Source organism: Mobula hypostoma, chromosome 1, assembly GCF_963921235.1.
Source record: "Mobula hypostoma chromosome 1, sMobHyp1.1, whole genome shotgun sequence".
Classification (NCBI taxonomy): domain Eukaryota; kingdom Metazoa; phylum Chordata; class Chondrichthyes; order Myliobatiformes; family Myliobatidae; genus Mobula; species Mobula hypostoma.
The window spans coordinates 251262496-251279981 of record NC_086097.1 but is presented as its reverse complement, the minus strand read 5'-3'; the positions used below and the strand labels follow the sequence as shown (position 1 = coordinate 251279981).

The 17486-nt window shown below is 42.8% G+C and overlaps 1 protein-coding gene across 2 annotated transcripts in view; it reads left to right on the top strand.

Annotated features, from left to right (window-relative positions):
• Positions 1-246: 246 nt before the first annotated feature.
• virma (vir like m6A methyltransferase associated) overlaps positions 247-17486 on the top strand; it is a 136739-nt gene continuing 119499 nt past the window's right edge. For both annotated transcript variants that reach the window (XM_063067165.1, XM_063067157.1), the window contains exons 1-3: positions 247-328; positions 11991-12106; positions 12919-13005. In XM_063067165.1, the coding sequence (XP_062923235.1) occupies positions 269-328; positions 11991-12106; positions 12919-13005 (263 nt within the window). In that variant the 5' untranslated portion in view covers positions 247-268. The remainder of the gene's footprint in view (positions 329-11990; positions 12107-12918; positions 13006-17486) is intronic.

The following is a 17486-nucleotide window of genomic DNA, read 5'->3' as shown; positions in this document are numbered from 1 at the left end:
TTCCAGTCTCTGCAGATTTTCTCTTGCTTGAGGAAATCCCCTTGCCTCTATTTATTTGTCTGAAAACGAATGACACTTTAATAGCCGGAAGTACCCCTTCTCCAAGGCATCCAAGGCATGTTTCCCAAATGCACAGTTCTTAACTTTTTTCAAAAAGTCACCAGAGAGAATCTGCCATCTCCATGGCGACAGCCGCTCCACGCATGCGCCGTCGGCAGCGCCGAGCGGAAACGTCTGCGGCGGAAGTGACGCGAGGCAGCGCGGAGCCATGGCGGAGGCAGTGGCGGAGCTGCTGTTCCTCGATACCTTTAAGCATACCAACTCTGAGGTAAAGTCCGCGCTCCGTCTCGCTTTCGTTGTCGTACTCGCCCGCGGCTTTTGCCGCGGATGCTGTCTTAGCGATGTCGGGATCACAAGCTTGAACTGGGGCCTGTAGCAGTGGAGGGACTGGGATCGGGGAGGGAACAACATTCAAGATTGTTTATTGTCTTTTCCAGTGGACAAGTGTAAAGGAGAACCAAATAATTGTTACTGTGGTACCGATGCAGGAAATAATATAAAGAACATAAAACCACAATAAATATAAATACATAAGGTAGCTTATATAGGTGAATTGATTGTATGTCTATTGAGTGACGCTAGGCACAGGAGTGTCTGTACTTAAGGTCTGTACTTGACTGGAAATAATAAAGTAGTGGTGGTTGGGGGTGTGGAGGGGCGGGTTAGTGGGTGGAGGTGTTGATCAGCCGTACTACTTGGGGAAAGTAACTGTTTTTGAGTCTGTTGTGTGGACTACGCAGCCTCTTCCCTGATGGGTGTGGGACAAACAGTCTATCAGCAGGGTGGGTGGGATCCTTCTTCATGTTGCTGGTGCCTTTAGGGTGGGTAGGCTGGTGCCAGTGATGCATTGGGCAGTTTTAATTAACCAATGTAAAGCCTTCCTGTCAGCCCAAGTGTCATTTCCACACCAAGCAGTAATGCAGGCGATCAGGATGCTTTTTACTGCACCTCTGTAGAATAATGTGAGTATAGATGTGCTTGCATTTAGCTTAATGATACCTCTATCCCCTATAAATCATATGATTTCAGTGGTGAGCAACAAAACACCACAAACAGAGTCGTTCGGAATCTGCATTGGCTCTATTACCACTGAGTTATATTATGTCAATGTTATTTTGCCGCAGCAGTATATCAGATTCAGGTTTAACATCACTAGCATATGCCTAGCCACACGGTAATGGGTGTAGTGAGAGTAGAGAGGTGGGCAAATCACACATCCCTGTGATGTGCCAGTGTTGATTGTCTGCAAGGTGGAGCTGTTATTTCTGATCCATACAGCTTGTGGCCTTCCGGTTAGGAAGTCAAGGATCCGGTTGCAGAGGAAGGTACAAAGCTCCAGATTCTCAGAAACATAGAAAACCTACAGAACAATACAGGCCCTTTGGCCCACAAAGTTGTGCTGAACATGTCCCTATCTTAGAAATTACTAGGCTTACCTATAGCCCTCTATTTTTCTAAGCTCCATGTACCTATCCAAAAGTCTCTTAAAAGACCCTGTTGTATCCGGCTCCACCACCGTTGCCGGCAGCCCATTCCACGCACTCGCCACTCTCTATGAGTTAAAAACTTACCCCTGACATCTCCTCTGTACCTACTCCCCAGCACCTTAAACCTGTGTCCTCTTGTGGCAACTATTTCAGTCCTGGGAAAAAGCCTCTGACTATCCACATGATTAATGCCTGTCATCATCTTATACACCTCTATCAAGTCACCTGTTATCCTTTGTTGCTCCAAGGAGAAAAAGCTGAGTTCACTCAACCTATTCTCATAAGGCATGCTCCCCAATCCAGGCAACATCTCTGCACCCTTTCTATGGCTTCCACATTCTTCCTGTAGTGAGGCAACCAGAACTGAGCACAGTACTCCAAGTGAGGACTGACCAGGGTCCTATATAGCTGTAACATTACCTCTTGGCTCCTAAATTCAACTCCACGATTGATGAAGGCCAATACACTGTACGCCTTCTTAACCACAGAGTCAACCTCCGCAGCTGCTTTAAGCGTCCTATGCACTTGGACCCCAAGATCCCTCTGATCCTCCACACTGCCAAGAGTCTTACCCTTAATACTATATTCTGCCAACATACTTGACCTACCAAAATGAACCACTTCACACTTATCTGGGTTGAACTCCATCTGCCACTTCTCAGCCCAGTTTTGCATCCTATCAATGTCCCGCTGTAACCTCTGACAGCCCTCCACACTATCCACAACACCTCCAACCTTTGTGTAATGAGCAAACTTACTAACCCATCCCTCCACTTCCTCATCCAGGTCGTTTATAAAAATCACAAAGCGTAAGAGTCCCAGAACAGATCCCTGAGGCACACCGCTGGTCACTGACCTCCATGCAGAATATGACCCATCTACAACCACTCTTTGCCTTCTGTGGGCAAGCCAGTTCTGGATCCACAAAGCAAAGACCCCTTGGATTCCATGCCTCCTTACTTTCTCAATAAGCCTTGCAGGGGGTACCTTAGCAAACGCCTTGCTGAAATCCATATACACTACATCTACTGCTCTTCCTTCATCAATGTGTTTGGTCACATCCTCAAAAAATTCAATCAGGGTCGTAAGGCACGACCTGCCCTTGACAAAGCCATGCTGACTGTTCCTAATCATATTATACCTCTGCAAATGTTCATAAATCCTGCCTCTCAGGATCCTCTCCATCACCTTACCAACCACTGAGGTAAGACTCACTGGTCTATAGTTTCCTGGGCTATCCCTACTCCCTTTCTTGAATAAGGGAACAACATCCGCAACCCTCCAATCCTCTGGGACCTCTCCCGTCCCCATTGATGATGCAAAGATCATCGCCAGAGGCTCAGCAGTCTCCTCCCTTGCCTCCCACAGTAGCCTGGGGTACATCACATCCGGTCCCGGCGACTTATCCAACTTGATGCTTTCCAAAAGCTCCAGCACATCCTCTTTCTTAATATCTACATGCTCAAGCTTTTCAGTCTGCTGCAAGTCATCTCTACAATCACCAAGATCCTTTTCCATAGTGAATAGTGAAGTAAAGTATTCATTAAGTACCTCTGCTATTTCCTCCGGTTCCATACATACTTTCCCACTGTCACACTTGATAGGTCCTATTCTTTCACATTTTATCTTCTTGCTCTTAACATACTTGTAGCTTTTCAATCAGAACTGTAGGAATAATTGTGTTAAATGCTGAGCTTTAGTCAATAAACAGCATCCTGACATGTGTATTTGTCTTGTCCAGGTGATCCAAGGCCACATAAATAGCCAATGAGATCATGTTCGCAGCAGATCAATTGTGGCAATAGGCAAATGGCAGTGGGTCTAATCCACAGAATTTTGTCTAAGTTTTAGATGTCATGCCAAATCTTCACAATTCTCAAGGAAACAAAGGCACTGCGGTGCTTTCTTTGTAATTGCATTTATGACTTGTTTTTATGAATTTATGTGCTGGATGAACTGCCATCGTAACTGGGAGATGTTACACTGATTATCTTCTGATGATGGCAGGATTGAAGCAGTCCTTGGGTTTGATGGTATGTGCTTTCAGGCAATGTCAGGGGAGGAGAAGAGAGAATGTCCGGGGTGAGTGAGGTCTTTGTTTACGTTGGCTGCTTCACTGAGGCAGCAAAAAATGCAGGCAGCGTCTGGTTTCCGTGATATGCTGAGCTGTGTTCATAATTCTCTGCAGTTTTAGCAGTCAGGCATAGAGCAGTTGCCATATTGAGCCGTGAAACATCCAGATAGGGTGTTTTCTATGTGCATTGATAAAAATTATTGAGGGTCTGAGATCTGTGCTGCAGTTATAATGTTTTACCTTGTACTAACTCTTACTACTTATACACCATTGTAGTGAAATGATCTCTATGAATGGTATGCAAGACAAGCTTTTCACTGTATATTACTTACTTAAACCCATCACCCCTACAACAACTCGTCAGAGTCCTCTATCCTGAGCCAGTCTTTAAAGTTGCCCCTGTTTTCTTCATATTCTCCTCTCTCAGGGATGAGGTCTTTGGAGCTTCTGTTGGTGTTTCTGTAGCTCTTGGTTTTTACAGGATGGGGTTGCTAGCCGCATGCCCCCTCCTTTCACAACCGGGTTTGGGACCATCCGTGGCAGAGCTTTGGTACATATGACATTGATAATAGACCAAACCAAAGAAAAGGAGGCATCCAGAGAGGACAAAAGGGAATGTTAGTGTGAAAGAGGGGGTTAGAGGCTGGGAGATTACAAAAGGAGTGAAATGATAAATCATACAGAATCTTAACTGCTGGAAATTAAAGCTATGAGGATAAAATATAGTAATATAGAGCACTTTTCATTCAAAGTGTCTTACCATGGGATAAAGTGCAAGCATAAAAATAAAAGACAAAAAGACATTAATTAAAAGCATGCTTAAATAAATAGGTTTTGAGCTAGTGTCAACTGAACTGAATCCCTTATAGTTTTAGGTATTGGATTTCACAGTTTAGGAGTGTAGTTCAAGAAAACTGACCCGCCAATTATTTTTTGAGGGAGATCATTAACATTTAAGAGACTAAAATAGAATTGCAATAAAATGGACTGGGATAGAATGACTAACCATCTGAAATTGTAGAATTCATTGCTGAGTCTGGAAGACTGATGTTTCCAGTGAGTGATGTTCCTCAAGATTAGTTTGAGTTTTGTCGGAGATCATTGGTGATGAGTGGAATGTAGAATTGAAGTGACAGGTAATAATATCCTTCTGTAGACTAAACCGTTTTGCAAAGTAATTGCCTAATGTTACAGATGCCATAATGAGAGTAGAGTGCTAAATTAGATATACCTGAAAATAGCATCTAGGACTCTGGTCATGTAAAAAGACAGTTGATACATTTTCTGTAGCAGAATGGGAAGGTGTGAGGAGAATGGGAATCTATTATTGGAGATGGTAAGTTGAACTGGAGCCTCCTGTTTGTTCTTTATATTCTCCTCTTTGATCTCATTGTATGTGAATTTTGCAACATGTCCAAGGTCTTCAGTGGTTTTCTATTTCCATGGCTGTTTAATCAGTTGACAATTCCATCCCAGAATGGCACAGCCATTTTGCTTGAATGGAAGCCCAATAAAGTTCAAAGTTCCAAGTAAATTTATGATCAAAGTATATATATGTCACCATATACTGCCTTGAGATTCATTTTCTTGTGGCTATTCACAGTAGAACAATAGAATCAATGGAAAACTACACACTAAATAAATTCCCATCTGTCACTTGGACGGAAACTTTATCAGCACTGAACAACTTTCTATAGCCTAAACATCCAACTTACGCTATCTCCAGATAAAAGGCATAGTTGTGGAATCTATCACGGTGTAGACTCAACCACTCTTGGGGGACTCTGAAATTCACATTCTGTGTATTATTTATTTACTTTTTATCGTTTGCATGATTTGTTCTTTTTCACACATTGGATGTTCGACCGTCTTTAAGGTGCATGTTTTTTTTGTGAATTAGAGTCACAGAGAAGCACAGCACAGAAACAGGCCCTTCAGCGCATCTAGTCAATGCTGAAACCATTTAAGTTGCCCACTTTCAATGACCTGCACTGGAACCATAGCCCTCCATATCCTTACTAATAGTTATTACACAGTTCTATTGAATCTCAAAATTGAGCATGGTAAACATACTTTGTATGTTGAACTGTGAAACCTAGATCTTTGTGGGTTACATGGTTTTGGTTTATTATTGTCATGTGTTCCAAGATACAGTAAAAACAACTTGTTTTGCAATGTTCATACAGATCACTGTGCAATATGCTAGAATAAGGTAAAACAATGAAGTGTAAAAGCTATCAAAGAATGTTGTGCAGGTAAATGATAAAGTGCAAGATAATAAAGAGGCAGATTGCAAGGCCAAGAGTATATCTTATATCAGATGTCTGCGCAAGAATCTGATAACAGTGGGATAGAAGCTGTCTTTGAGCCTGGCACAGGGGTGTATCTACGGAAAATAGTGCCTGTGGCAAGCATTGAAATTGCGCCCCTGTCCAAACATCTGACACCCACCTTTTAGAGAACTTTACCATAACATCAGCTCAAAAATACAAGTCAAGCTCATTAATCTTTTAATTAACGAATTATGGCACGACATGAAAATTATAACTGCACCTTCCTTGCTTTCACTGATGCAAATTGGTCTATGATGTGATCAAAATCAGGTTTTTCAGTTTCTTCTCTTTCTATACTCAGCAGAGCAAGATCACAGAGTCTGCCTTGACCCATGGAGGCTCTCAGATATGAAAGTATTAGTTTTAACTTGCTGAATGATCTCTCACAGCTGGCGATGGAAACTGCGATGGTTAGCATTATCTGAATAGCAATGCGAAGATTGGGGAAGACGCTCTCATCTCCATACTGAACAAAAAATCAAGAAGCTCTTCAGGTCTTGATATTTTCATGTTGACCTGCCTAGAGAATCATGGTCTGATCAGGGACAGTCAGCATAGCTTTGTGAAGAGCAGATCGTGTCTAACAAACCTGATAGAGTTCTTTGAGGTGACCAGGCATCTAGATGAGGGTAGTGCAGTGGATGTGATTTACATGGATTTTAGTAAGGCATTTGACAAGGTTCCACATGGTAGGCTTATTCAGAAAGGCATGGGATCCAGGGAAGTTTGGCCAGGTGGATTTAGAATTGGCTTGCCTGCAGAAGTCAGAGGGTCGTGGTGGAGGGAGTACATTCAGATTGGAGGATTGTGACTAATGGTGTCCCACAAGGATCTGTTCTGGGACCTCTACTTTTCGTGATTTTTATTTACGACCTTGATGTGGGGGTAGAAGGATGGGCTGGCAAGTTTGCAGATGACACAAAGGTTGGTAGTGTTGTAGATAGTGTAGAGGATTGTCGAAGATTGCAGAGAGACATTGATAGGATGCAGAAGTGGGCTGAGAAGTAGCAGATGGAGTTCAACCCAGAGAAGTGTGAGGTGGTACACTTTGGAAGGACAAACTCCAAGGCAGAGTACAAAGTAAATGGCAGGATACTTGGTAGTGTGGAGGAGCAGAGGGATCTTGGGGTACATGTCCACAGATCCCTGAAAGTTGCCTCACAGGTAGATAGGGTAGTTAAGAAAGCTTCTGGGGTGTTAGCTTTCATAAGTCGAGGGATAGAGTTTAAGAGTCGCGATGTAATGATGCAGCTCTATAAAACTCTGGTTAAGCCACACTTGGAGTATTGTGTCCAGTTCTGGTCACCTCTGGTTGCCTCACTATAGGAAGGATGTGGAAGCATTGGAAAGGGTAGAGGAGATTTACCAGGATGCTGCCTGGTTTAGAGAGTATGGACTGTGATCAGAGATTAAAGGAGCTAGGGCTGTACTCTTTGGAGAGAAGGAGGATGAGAGGAGACATGATAGAGGTATACAAGATATTAAGAGGAATAGATAGAGTGGATAGCCAGCGCCTCTTCCCCAGGGCACCATTGCTCAATACAAGAGGACATGGCTTTAAGGTAAGGGGTGGGAAGTTCAAGGGGGATATTAGAGGAAGGTTTTTTACTCAGAGAGTGGTTGGTGCGTGGAATGCACTGCCTGAGTCAGTGGTGGAGGCAGATACACTCGTGAAGTTTAAGAGACTACTGGACAGGTATATGGAGGAATTTAAGGTGGGGGGTTATATGGGAGGCAGGGTTTGTGGGCTGAAGGGCCTGTAATGTGCTGTACTATTCTATGTTCTATGTTAAACTCTGGCGAACAGTGGATGCCATACATGTGAATAAATTCGTTCTGGACACCTGGTGAAAGATAAGACGTAGATCCAGGATTTCTTTCCAAATGAGTGAGGTGTTCTTTTATGACAGGGTCAAAGATGGCCAGTAGTTTCAGTAAGCCAAGGAAATTTCCCACTTTGGAGTCATGGTCTAGCTGAAGTGACTCCCTGTGTCCTTGCAAAGCCACGTTCTGAGTCACAAGGAATTTTATGCAGTGAAGGATTCTCGTCAAGATATCACACCACTTCTACTTTTCCTTCTCAATCTGCGACTGAAATGCCATGTTAATAACTCTTCTGCTTCCAGCTAAATGTCTTTCCATTTCTTTCCACTGTGTGAAGCATTCCCGATGATTCTTGGCATTTTCATGAACACTAATGTTTCAGGTGCTTTCCACTGGTTGAATCCACTTTCCTGCTCCAGTGAGGATTGATGGTCTGACCGGGAATAGAGAAGACAACAGATACAAAATGCAGACTTTTTAGAAGGGGAATAGACCAGCCATGAGCGAGTCACTTCCTCACCATGACCATTTCCCAATTTCCTCTTGAACCAAGTTTTGTTCATTGAGCGATTATTTGTTAGTAGGAAAGGCCGTCACTATTCTGGAAATACTTTGAACCCAGCTTTATTATTTCTGTTCTCAACGCGTCAGGCAGAATTGCTTTTCCAGTATCCTTGTCGAACTTCAGAAGTCCAATGTCATGCTGTTCAATACTTCTGATATGACAGTTCCAGGCTCTTTGACACCATCCAGTTCACTAGGTTCAGTGTCGTCAGGTTCAATCTCGTCAGGTAAAATCTCGTCAATAAACTCAACATCACCACCGCCACCACCATTGTCTTCCCCTCCTGTCATGTCCACATTCTCTGTGGCAGCCTCACTCTTAATCTCGTCATACTCGGATTTATCTGACTTGACTTCCACCTCGGCTTGTGACGCATTTGTACTTGATCCATCTTCGGATTCTAACAAACTTGTAGCAGGTACAGGTGACTCCATGGAACGCGTCGAACTACTTGTTGCAAGCTTTTCAAAGAAGAGCATGAAGAACTTGCTCGACATCTTGGCTTCCTCTGCCTCCAACTTACGTCTTTTTCGTCCTTCAGCTCCACTTTCCTCCTTCATGGTCTTCTTACACAATGCTCTGAAATAAGGCCATCCTAGTGCTTCTTACCCATGATAATCAAAGACAGATCATACATCTGAAGAAAATTCTTTTTCACTGTCCGAGGATGGCTTGTCTGACTTTAATAGAAACTGCTCAGTGGTGCCCCCCTTCAAGTGGCACCCAGGGCACGTGCCATACTTGCCATACCTTAGATACGCCACTGGCCTGGCAGTATGTGGTCTCAAGTGTTTGTATCTTTTACCCAATGGAGAGTGGAGAACAGAGAATGTTAGAGGTGGGTGGGGTTTTGATTATGCTAGCTGTTTACTGAGGCATGAAAAGTGTAGACAAAATATTGCTCGTTTCAGTCCAACTTAAACCGTCCCGCTTTCCTTTTTCTGTAACATTGAATTAAAATGTTGCTGCTGCCTTCCTGCTATTATACAGAACTTGAATGTTTCATTGCCTTTACTGATTTCCACCCTGCTCTCACTTTGAAGTGATCTTTGTTTGATTCCTTCCTTTCCCTCTTTGACTTTTTTGTACATCACTCTCTGAAAGGGCTCCATTCCATTCTCCCAGTCTGTTTCTTTCATATCTGCTCGTGCATTTTCTAATGCCTTTTTCCTCAGCTGTCGTTTCTCTCCGTCATAGTTGATAAGTTTATCAACCTTGTCTGTTCCATAGCAACACACACAAAATGCTGGAGGAACTCAACAGGCCAGGCAGCATCTGTGAAAAAGATGCAGTTGGCGCTTCGAGCCGAAAGATAGTTATTGACTCCTGACTTGTTGAAGTAGTGAAATCATTTAATTTTCACTCCTGGCCATTGCTGGCATATCCAAGCCTCAATGTTTGAAAGCACAGTGACCAAAACAGTTCTGAATTGTCTTACTGCTTATTTACCACCAAGTATCAGTGACAAAAGTCACTGCTTTTTGAACACAAACACATGCAACTGACAGTATTTAAAAACTGATTGCTCCAAGCATGGGGTAGGGTCTAACAGTCACGCAAGCACACGCTACTGAAGCTAGTTAGAAACTGTTTGGCAACAGTCTTCTGCCCCAATTAAGCAGCGTAGTGTCCCAAATAAAGGGAATTCTGGCATATTCTCAATTTTGTTTCTGTTCTTTAAGAGTTCCCTCCAAAGATACTCATAAATTTCTACAGGTGTACTATTGAGAGCATTCTAACTGGTTTTACATCATCGTCTGGTATGGAGGGGCCACTGCACAGGACTGGAAAACGCTGCAGAAAGTTGTGAACTCAGCCAGCTCCATTGTGGGGACTGACCTCATCAGCATCCAGGGCGATGCCTCAGAAAGGCGGCATCCATAATTAAGGACCCCCATCGCCCAGTACATCCTCTTTTCTGTTGTAACTATCAGGGATGAGGTACAGGAACCTGAAGGTGCACAGTCAAAGTTTCAGGATCAGCTTCTTCCCCTCTGCCATAGGATTTCTGAATGGACAGTGAACCCACAAACACTTTCTCAGTATTTTTTTGCTCTTTTTACACTACTTTCTTAATTTAATTTTTATATATGTATTTATTTTAATTTATGGTTTTGTTATTATATATTGCTCTGTACTGTTGCTGCATAGCAATAAATTCCACAGCATATGCCAGTGATATCAAACCTGATTTTCATAAGGTGTGTTTCAGCAAAGCCACCATTTTCTTGTTATTTGGTATGCTGCACAGTGTTTTGTAGACAGGGTGCTATGTAGACCAGAGAATCAAGTTTAAAGTAAATTTATAATCAAAGTGCACACAGTACATGTCACCATGTCCAACCCTGAGATTCATTTTCTTGTGGGCATATACAGTGAATCGAGTAGAATAGAACCCCTCAAACATCAGGCTCTTCAACCAAAGGGGATAACTTCACTCAACTTCACTTGCCCTAGTGAAGGTTCCCACAACCTATTGACTCACTGTTACAAACCTGCGGGTTTCGTACTGTAGACTGTCACTTTAAGAGCGCCTAAGTGAGGAGGGACTATGACGTCAGTCACAAGCTGACACTACTGACTGTGAGCTTGACCACAGGGAGAGAAAGACTTTATCAGTAGTTGCAGTCATAGCAGCAGCAGAGAGAGAGAGAGAAGGAGAGAGAAGGAGACCAGCTGCTGAAACTTCAACTGGTCACTGCAATGGTTTGAAACTCTTTTAAGCCCAAAAGATTGGGTTAAATATTGGCACACGGTGCACAACAAATGTGGGACTGTCACTTCGTATAATCCAAAGGAGGGGATTTTGTTTGGGATATCCTGTGGAGACCACTTATGTGTTAACCCTTGCCTGCGTATGTTGTGTGGTAATCACTTGAAGACGATCTCTTTGTGACAAGTCACTTTCGGTGATAACTCGTATGTGGATTTGGAACGATACGACGGGCAAGATTTTCGACGACAATACTTTTGTTTACCTGTGGAATTCAACATAACCACTTTTTCTCTATGTTTCACCCTGGATTGCAGGGCTTTACCCATGATGGAGTAGCCAGTACTTTTGTAGGATTTTCCAGTCAATTTCTTGCAAAGGCTATAGAGCTATAAGCATGGATACAGGACCTTCAGCCCATCATAGCTATGCCAACCATGTTGTCCACCTACTTAACTTATCTAAGCCCATCTCTCCTACTGAGGCATAGGCCATCGAGAGTAGCTCCCCGGAGTCCTCTGTCCTGGGCCAGTCTTCAAGTGTCCCCAGGTGTAACCCATCTTGATGTATCCTTCCTCTCTCAGGGATGAGGTCTTTTTTGCTTCTGTTTGCATCCCTATAACTCTGGGTTTTTATGGGATGGGGTTGCAAGCCTCATGTCCAACCCTCCTGCTTTTGCAGCCCGGGCTTGGGACTGTCCATGGCGGAGTTAAGTTGTCCACCTAGATAGTCCCAATATCTTGCATTTGCCTCATTTTTCTCCAGGCCCCACCCCTCCATATAGGTTTCTTGCGTAAAGATGGAATGTGTAACGACAGAAAAATGTAGATATGACATGCCTGTACAGATGTCACTCATGTAATTGAAAAACACGGTCTGAAAATTGGAGCTCAAATACAAAAACCAAACTTAAGAGCTTTCTTATATCTTTCAGCAAAACACCCACGTGGATGTAGTCCGCTTTCCTTGTGTGGTTTACATAAATGAAGTTCGTGTCATTCCTCCAGGAGTTAAAGCTCACAATAGCCTGCCTGACAGCAGGGCGTATGGGTAAGTGACAATGGGTGGGGATATCTCTCTGGAACGTGGTCTTGTTTTTGTAAGGAGACCATCCATTACTCAGGGTTGACCATGGATGTTGTATCTTAGCTGTCATACGGAAGCCAGGGCAGTACGATATGGAGAGCAAGTTGTTACCCAGGTATCAGGCTCCTCCTCTTCATGCAGCAGATAAATCCAAAGGAGCGGTAGAGACTGATACAGTTTGGCACCAGCAGTATTACAGGAGTTGCCAGTCAGTGCTGAACCCAATGTAGGACTGCCTTAGGGACTCCAGCTCTGGATTTTTCCTCAGGGTTTACTCCCAGAGACTTCCCCATGAGTGGGTATAGCCGCAAGACAGCAGAGGTTTGCGATCGGAATTTTCTTTCTGTTAGATGAGGTGGCGACTACGGCTGATGAGGCCCATCTGCTCATGGTGACTGCGTTTTAAGTAGTCAGTAACCTGCCATTGCCACTTTTCCTGTCAGAATACAATTCTGCCAGTCTTAGTAGCTAAGCCACAGGTGAAGGCCAGGAGCTGGACTTAATTGGCAAAAGCTATTTGAGAAGCACATCATGGTAGCTTATCTCCACTACCCCACTCAGCTATGACAACCTTAAGGAACATATTCATGTATATTTGCATCTAAAATGGATGATTAAATAATTATCTATTTATCAAGAGAGAAAAAGTACTTGTGAATTATTTAAACTACGGACAGACAGACAAATAATTAGGATTTTATACTTATTTTTTGATGTAAATTCTGCAGGTCAGAATGTAGTCTTTCGTTTGAAATGTAATATTTAATTTTCTTCAGGGAGACTTCCCCACATGCTTTTCAATTGGATCTATTTTTCAACAACGTCAGCAAACCAAGTGCACCCGTTTTCGACCGATTAGGAAGGTAAGTGTAATTCAAACTCCTTATACTAATCCACCTTATTCTGGCTTCTGCTCCCTTCCTTTCCAGTCTTGATGAAGCGTCTTCGTCTCAAAAGTTGACTGTTTATTCCCTTACATGGCTCGATTTGCTGAGTTCTCTTTCTTTAATTTAAGTTTTCTGCTAGAACTGAATTAAATACTAATTATGTAAGTCATTTTCTGCTGATAATTTCTCTAAGCTTTAGAATGTGTTGCATGTGTTTTAAATGACTTGGAGATCTTAGAAAGTGAGGTCCTGCTTCAGCTGGAAAGGCTGAAAGTTAATAAATCTCCAGGGCCAGACAACATGTATCCACGGATGCTTAGAGGTCTGTGATTATACAAACAAACCCCTAACACGTATTTTTCAAAAGTCAGTGAAGACTGGTGAAATCCCTAAGGGCTAGAAATGGGCTAATGTTGTCCCAGTATATAAGAAGGGGGACCGCACTGATCCTGGTAACTATAGACCAGTCAACTTAACATGTATTGCAGGGAAGATAATGGAAACATTAATAAAGAATGAGATGGAAAAGCAGATGATAAGAACAGGCATGTTAGCAGAAAGCCAACATGGATTCAGAAAGGAGAAATCATGTTTTACTAATATGCTGGAGTTCTATGAAGAGGCAACTAAAATTTATGATAATGATAAATAATAGTGGTTGATATCATTTCCTTAGACTTTCAGAAGGCTTTTGGCAATATACCCCACAAGAGGTTGATAAACAAATTACAGGAGGTAGGGATTCAGGGTAAGATGTGCAAAAGGGTGCAGAATTGGCTTAAAAGCAGAAAACAGCAAGTTATAGTCATAGTCATACTTTATTAATCCTGGGGGAAATTGGTTTTCATTACAGTTGCTCCATAAATAATAAATAGTAATAGAACCATAAATAGTTAAATAGTAATATGTAAATTATGCCAGTAAATTATGAAATAAGTCCAGGACCAGCCTATTGGCTCAGGGTGTCTGACCCTCCAAGGGAGAAGTTGTAAAGTTTGATGGCCACAGGCAGGAATGACTTCCTATGACGCTCTGTGCTGCATCTCGGTGGAATGAGTCTCTGGCTGAATGTACTCCTGTGCCCACCCAGTACATTATGTAGTGGATGGGAGACATTGACCAAGATGGCATGCAACTTAGACAGTATCCTCTTTTCAGACACCACTGTCAGAGAGTCCAGTTCCATCCCCACAACATCACTGGCCTTACGAATGAGTTTGTTGATTCTGTTGGTGTCTGCTGCCCTCAGCCTCCTGCCCCAGCACACAACAGCAAACATGATAGCACTGGCCACCACAAACTCGTAGAACATCCTCAGCATCGTCCGGCAGATGTTAAAGGACCTCACTCTCCTCAGGAAATAGAGACGGCTCTGACCCTTCTTGTAGACAGCCTCAGTGTTCTTTGACCAGTCCAGTTTATTGTCAATTCGTATCCCCAGGTATTTGTAATCCTTCACCATGTCCACACTGACCCCCTGGATGGAAACAGGGGTCACCGGTACCTTAGCCACCAGCTCCTTAGTCTTTTTCACATTAAGCTGCAGATAATTCTGCTCACACCATGTGACAAAGTTTCCTACCGTAGCCTCATCTCAGCCTGTACTCAGCCTCATCTCCCTTGCTGATGCATCCAACTATGGCAGAGTCATCCAAAAACTTCTGAAGATGACAAGACTCTGTGCAGTAGTTGAAGTCCGAGGTGTAAATGGTGAAGAGAAAGGGAGACAAGACAGTCCCCTTATGGTGAGAAGATCATCTTCACACTTAGATGTTAAAAGTGGGGTTCCGCAGGGATCAGTTTTGGGGCTGCTGCTGTTTTTAATTTGTATTAATAATTTGGATAAGTATATAACAAATAAACTAGTGAAATTTGCAGATGACACAAAATTCGGAGAACAGGCTGATAACATTCAGGCAGCAGAATCAATACAGTTAGATCTAAACAAAATCCAGATGTGAGCAGATAAATGGCAGATGAAATTTAATGTAGGTAAGTGTAAAATATTACATATAGGAAGTAGAAATATTAGATATAAATATACAATGGGGGGAGATGGTCAAGTTAGAAAGTGCACTGTATGAGAAGGATTTGGGCAGCCTGATAGACTCATCACTATCCACATCTAGACAATGGACAGAAGCGATTAGGAAGGCTCATAGAATGTTGGGTTATATAATGCGCTCAGTGGAGTTCAAGCTGTATAATGCCCTTGTGACGCCACACCTTGAGTACCTGTGTACAATTTTGCTCTCTCTGTATTTTGTGAGGGATGTGAAGCGCTGGAGAGAATTCAGAGATGGACAACGAGACTCAGTTCAGGTCTGCAGGGTATGAACTATGAAGAAAGATTGAAAGAATTAAATGTTTTTTAGCCTAAGTAGGCGTAGAATAGAAGGAGACATGACAGAAATGTTCAAAATCATTTAGGGTAAGGTGGATGCTAGCTGGTACTTCAAAATTAATCCATCAGCAAGGACATGGGGTTAAAGGTAGAGACTGGTTGAAGGGAAATTTCAGACTAACATCAGGAAGCATTTCTTTATACAGTCAGTTGTGGACACATGGAATAAACTACCTAGTTATATAGTTGAGAGTAGTACCGTAGAGACTTTCAAATCTAAACTCGATAGTTATTTCAACACACTATGTGAATAGGAACAACACACACAAAATGCTGGTGGAACGCAGCAGGCCAGGCAGCATCTATAGGAAGAAGTACAGTCAGCGTTTCGGGCCGAGACCCTTCGTCAGGAGTAACTGAAAGAAGAGATAGTAAGAGATTTGAAAGTGGGACACTGTACTTCTTCCTATAGATGCTGCCTGGCCTGCTGCGTTCCACCAGCATTTTGTGTGTGTTGCTTGAATTTCCAGCATCTGCAGATTTCCTCGTGTATGTGAATAGGAATTTGGCAAGCTTTGTTGTGCCAAATGGCCTGTTCTTGTCAAAACTATCTATATTATCTCTTTGCTTTTATATTCTATTCCCCTTGAAATAAATGTCAACATTGCATTTACCTTCTTTACCACAGACTCAACCTGTAAATTAACCTTCTGGGAGTCTTGCACGAGGACTCCTAAGTCCCCCTGCATCTCTGATGTTTACATAAGGACATAAGAAATAGGAGCAGGAGTAGGCCATCTGGCCCATCGAGCCTGCCCCGCCATTCAATAAGGTCATGGCTGATCTGTCTGTAAACTCAGCTCCAGCTACCTGCCTTTTCCCCATAACCCTTAATTCCCCTACTATGTAAAAATCTACCTAACTGTATCTTAAATATATTTAGTGAAGAAGCCTCAACTGCTTCCCTGGGCAGAGAATTCCACAGATTCGCCACTCTCTGGGAAAAACAGTTTCTCGTCATCTCCGTCCTAAATCTTCTCCCCTGAATCTTGAGGCAATGTCCCCTAGTTCTAGTCTCACCTACCAATGGAAACAGCTTTCCTATTTCTATCTTATCTATCCCTTTCAAAATTTTGTATGTTTCTACCTTCTCCCCGTTTAAGTAATAGCGCATACTATTGTTCCTTTTACCAAAATGCATTATCATATATTTCCCAACACTATATTCCATCTGCCACTTTTTTGCCCATTCTTCCAATTTGTCTAATCCTGCTGCAATCTCATTGCTTCCTCAGCACTACCTACCCCTCCACCTGTCTCCATTTCATCTGCAAACTTTGCCACAAAGCCATCAATTCCATTATCCAAATCATTGATAGACAATGCGACAAGTTGCAGTTCCAATCCTCACCCCTGAGGAACACCACTAGTTACTGGCAGCCAACCAGAAAAGGCCCCTACTCGTGGCAACTGCCTGTCAGCCGTTCCTCTATCCATGCCAGTATCTTCCCTGTAATGCCATAGGATTTTATCTTGTTAAGCAGCCTCATGTGTGGCACCTTATCAAATGTCTTCCTAAAATCCAAGTAAATGATATCCACTGCCCCTTGTTTGTCCACCCTGCTTGTTACTTCCTTGAGGAACTCTAACAGATTAATCAAGCAAGATTTCCCTTTGCAGAAACTATGCTGACTTTGTCTTATTTTATCACTAGTCTCCAAGTACCCCGAAACCTGATCCTTAATAACTGACTCCAACACTTTCCCAACCTCTGAGGTTAGGCTAACTGGCCGATAATTTCCTTTCTTTTGCCTTCCTACCTTCTTAAAGAGCGGAGTGACATTTGAAATCTTGTAGTCCTCTGGGACCATGCCGGAATCAAGTAATTCTTCACAGACCATGACAAATGCATCCGTTATTTCCTCAGCAACCAGGGATGTAGTCCATCTGGTCCAGGTGACTTATCCATGTTAAGACCTTTGAGTTTTCCTGGCACTCTTTCCTTTGTAGTAGCAATGGCATTCAATCCTGCTCTCTGACACTCACGTATCTCTGGCACATTGCTAGAGTATTCCACAGTGAAGACAGATGCAAAGTACCCATTAAGCTCATC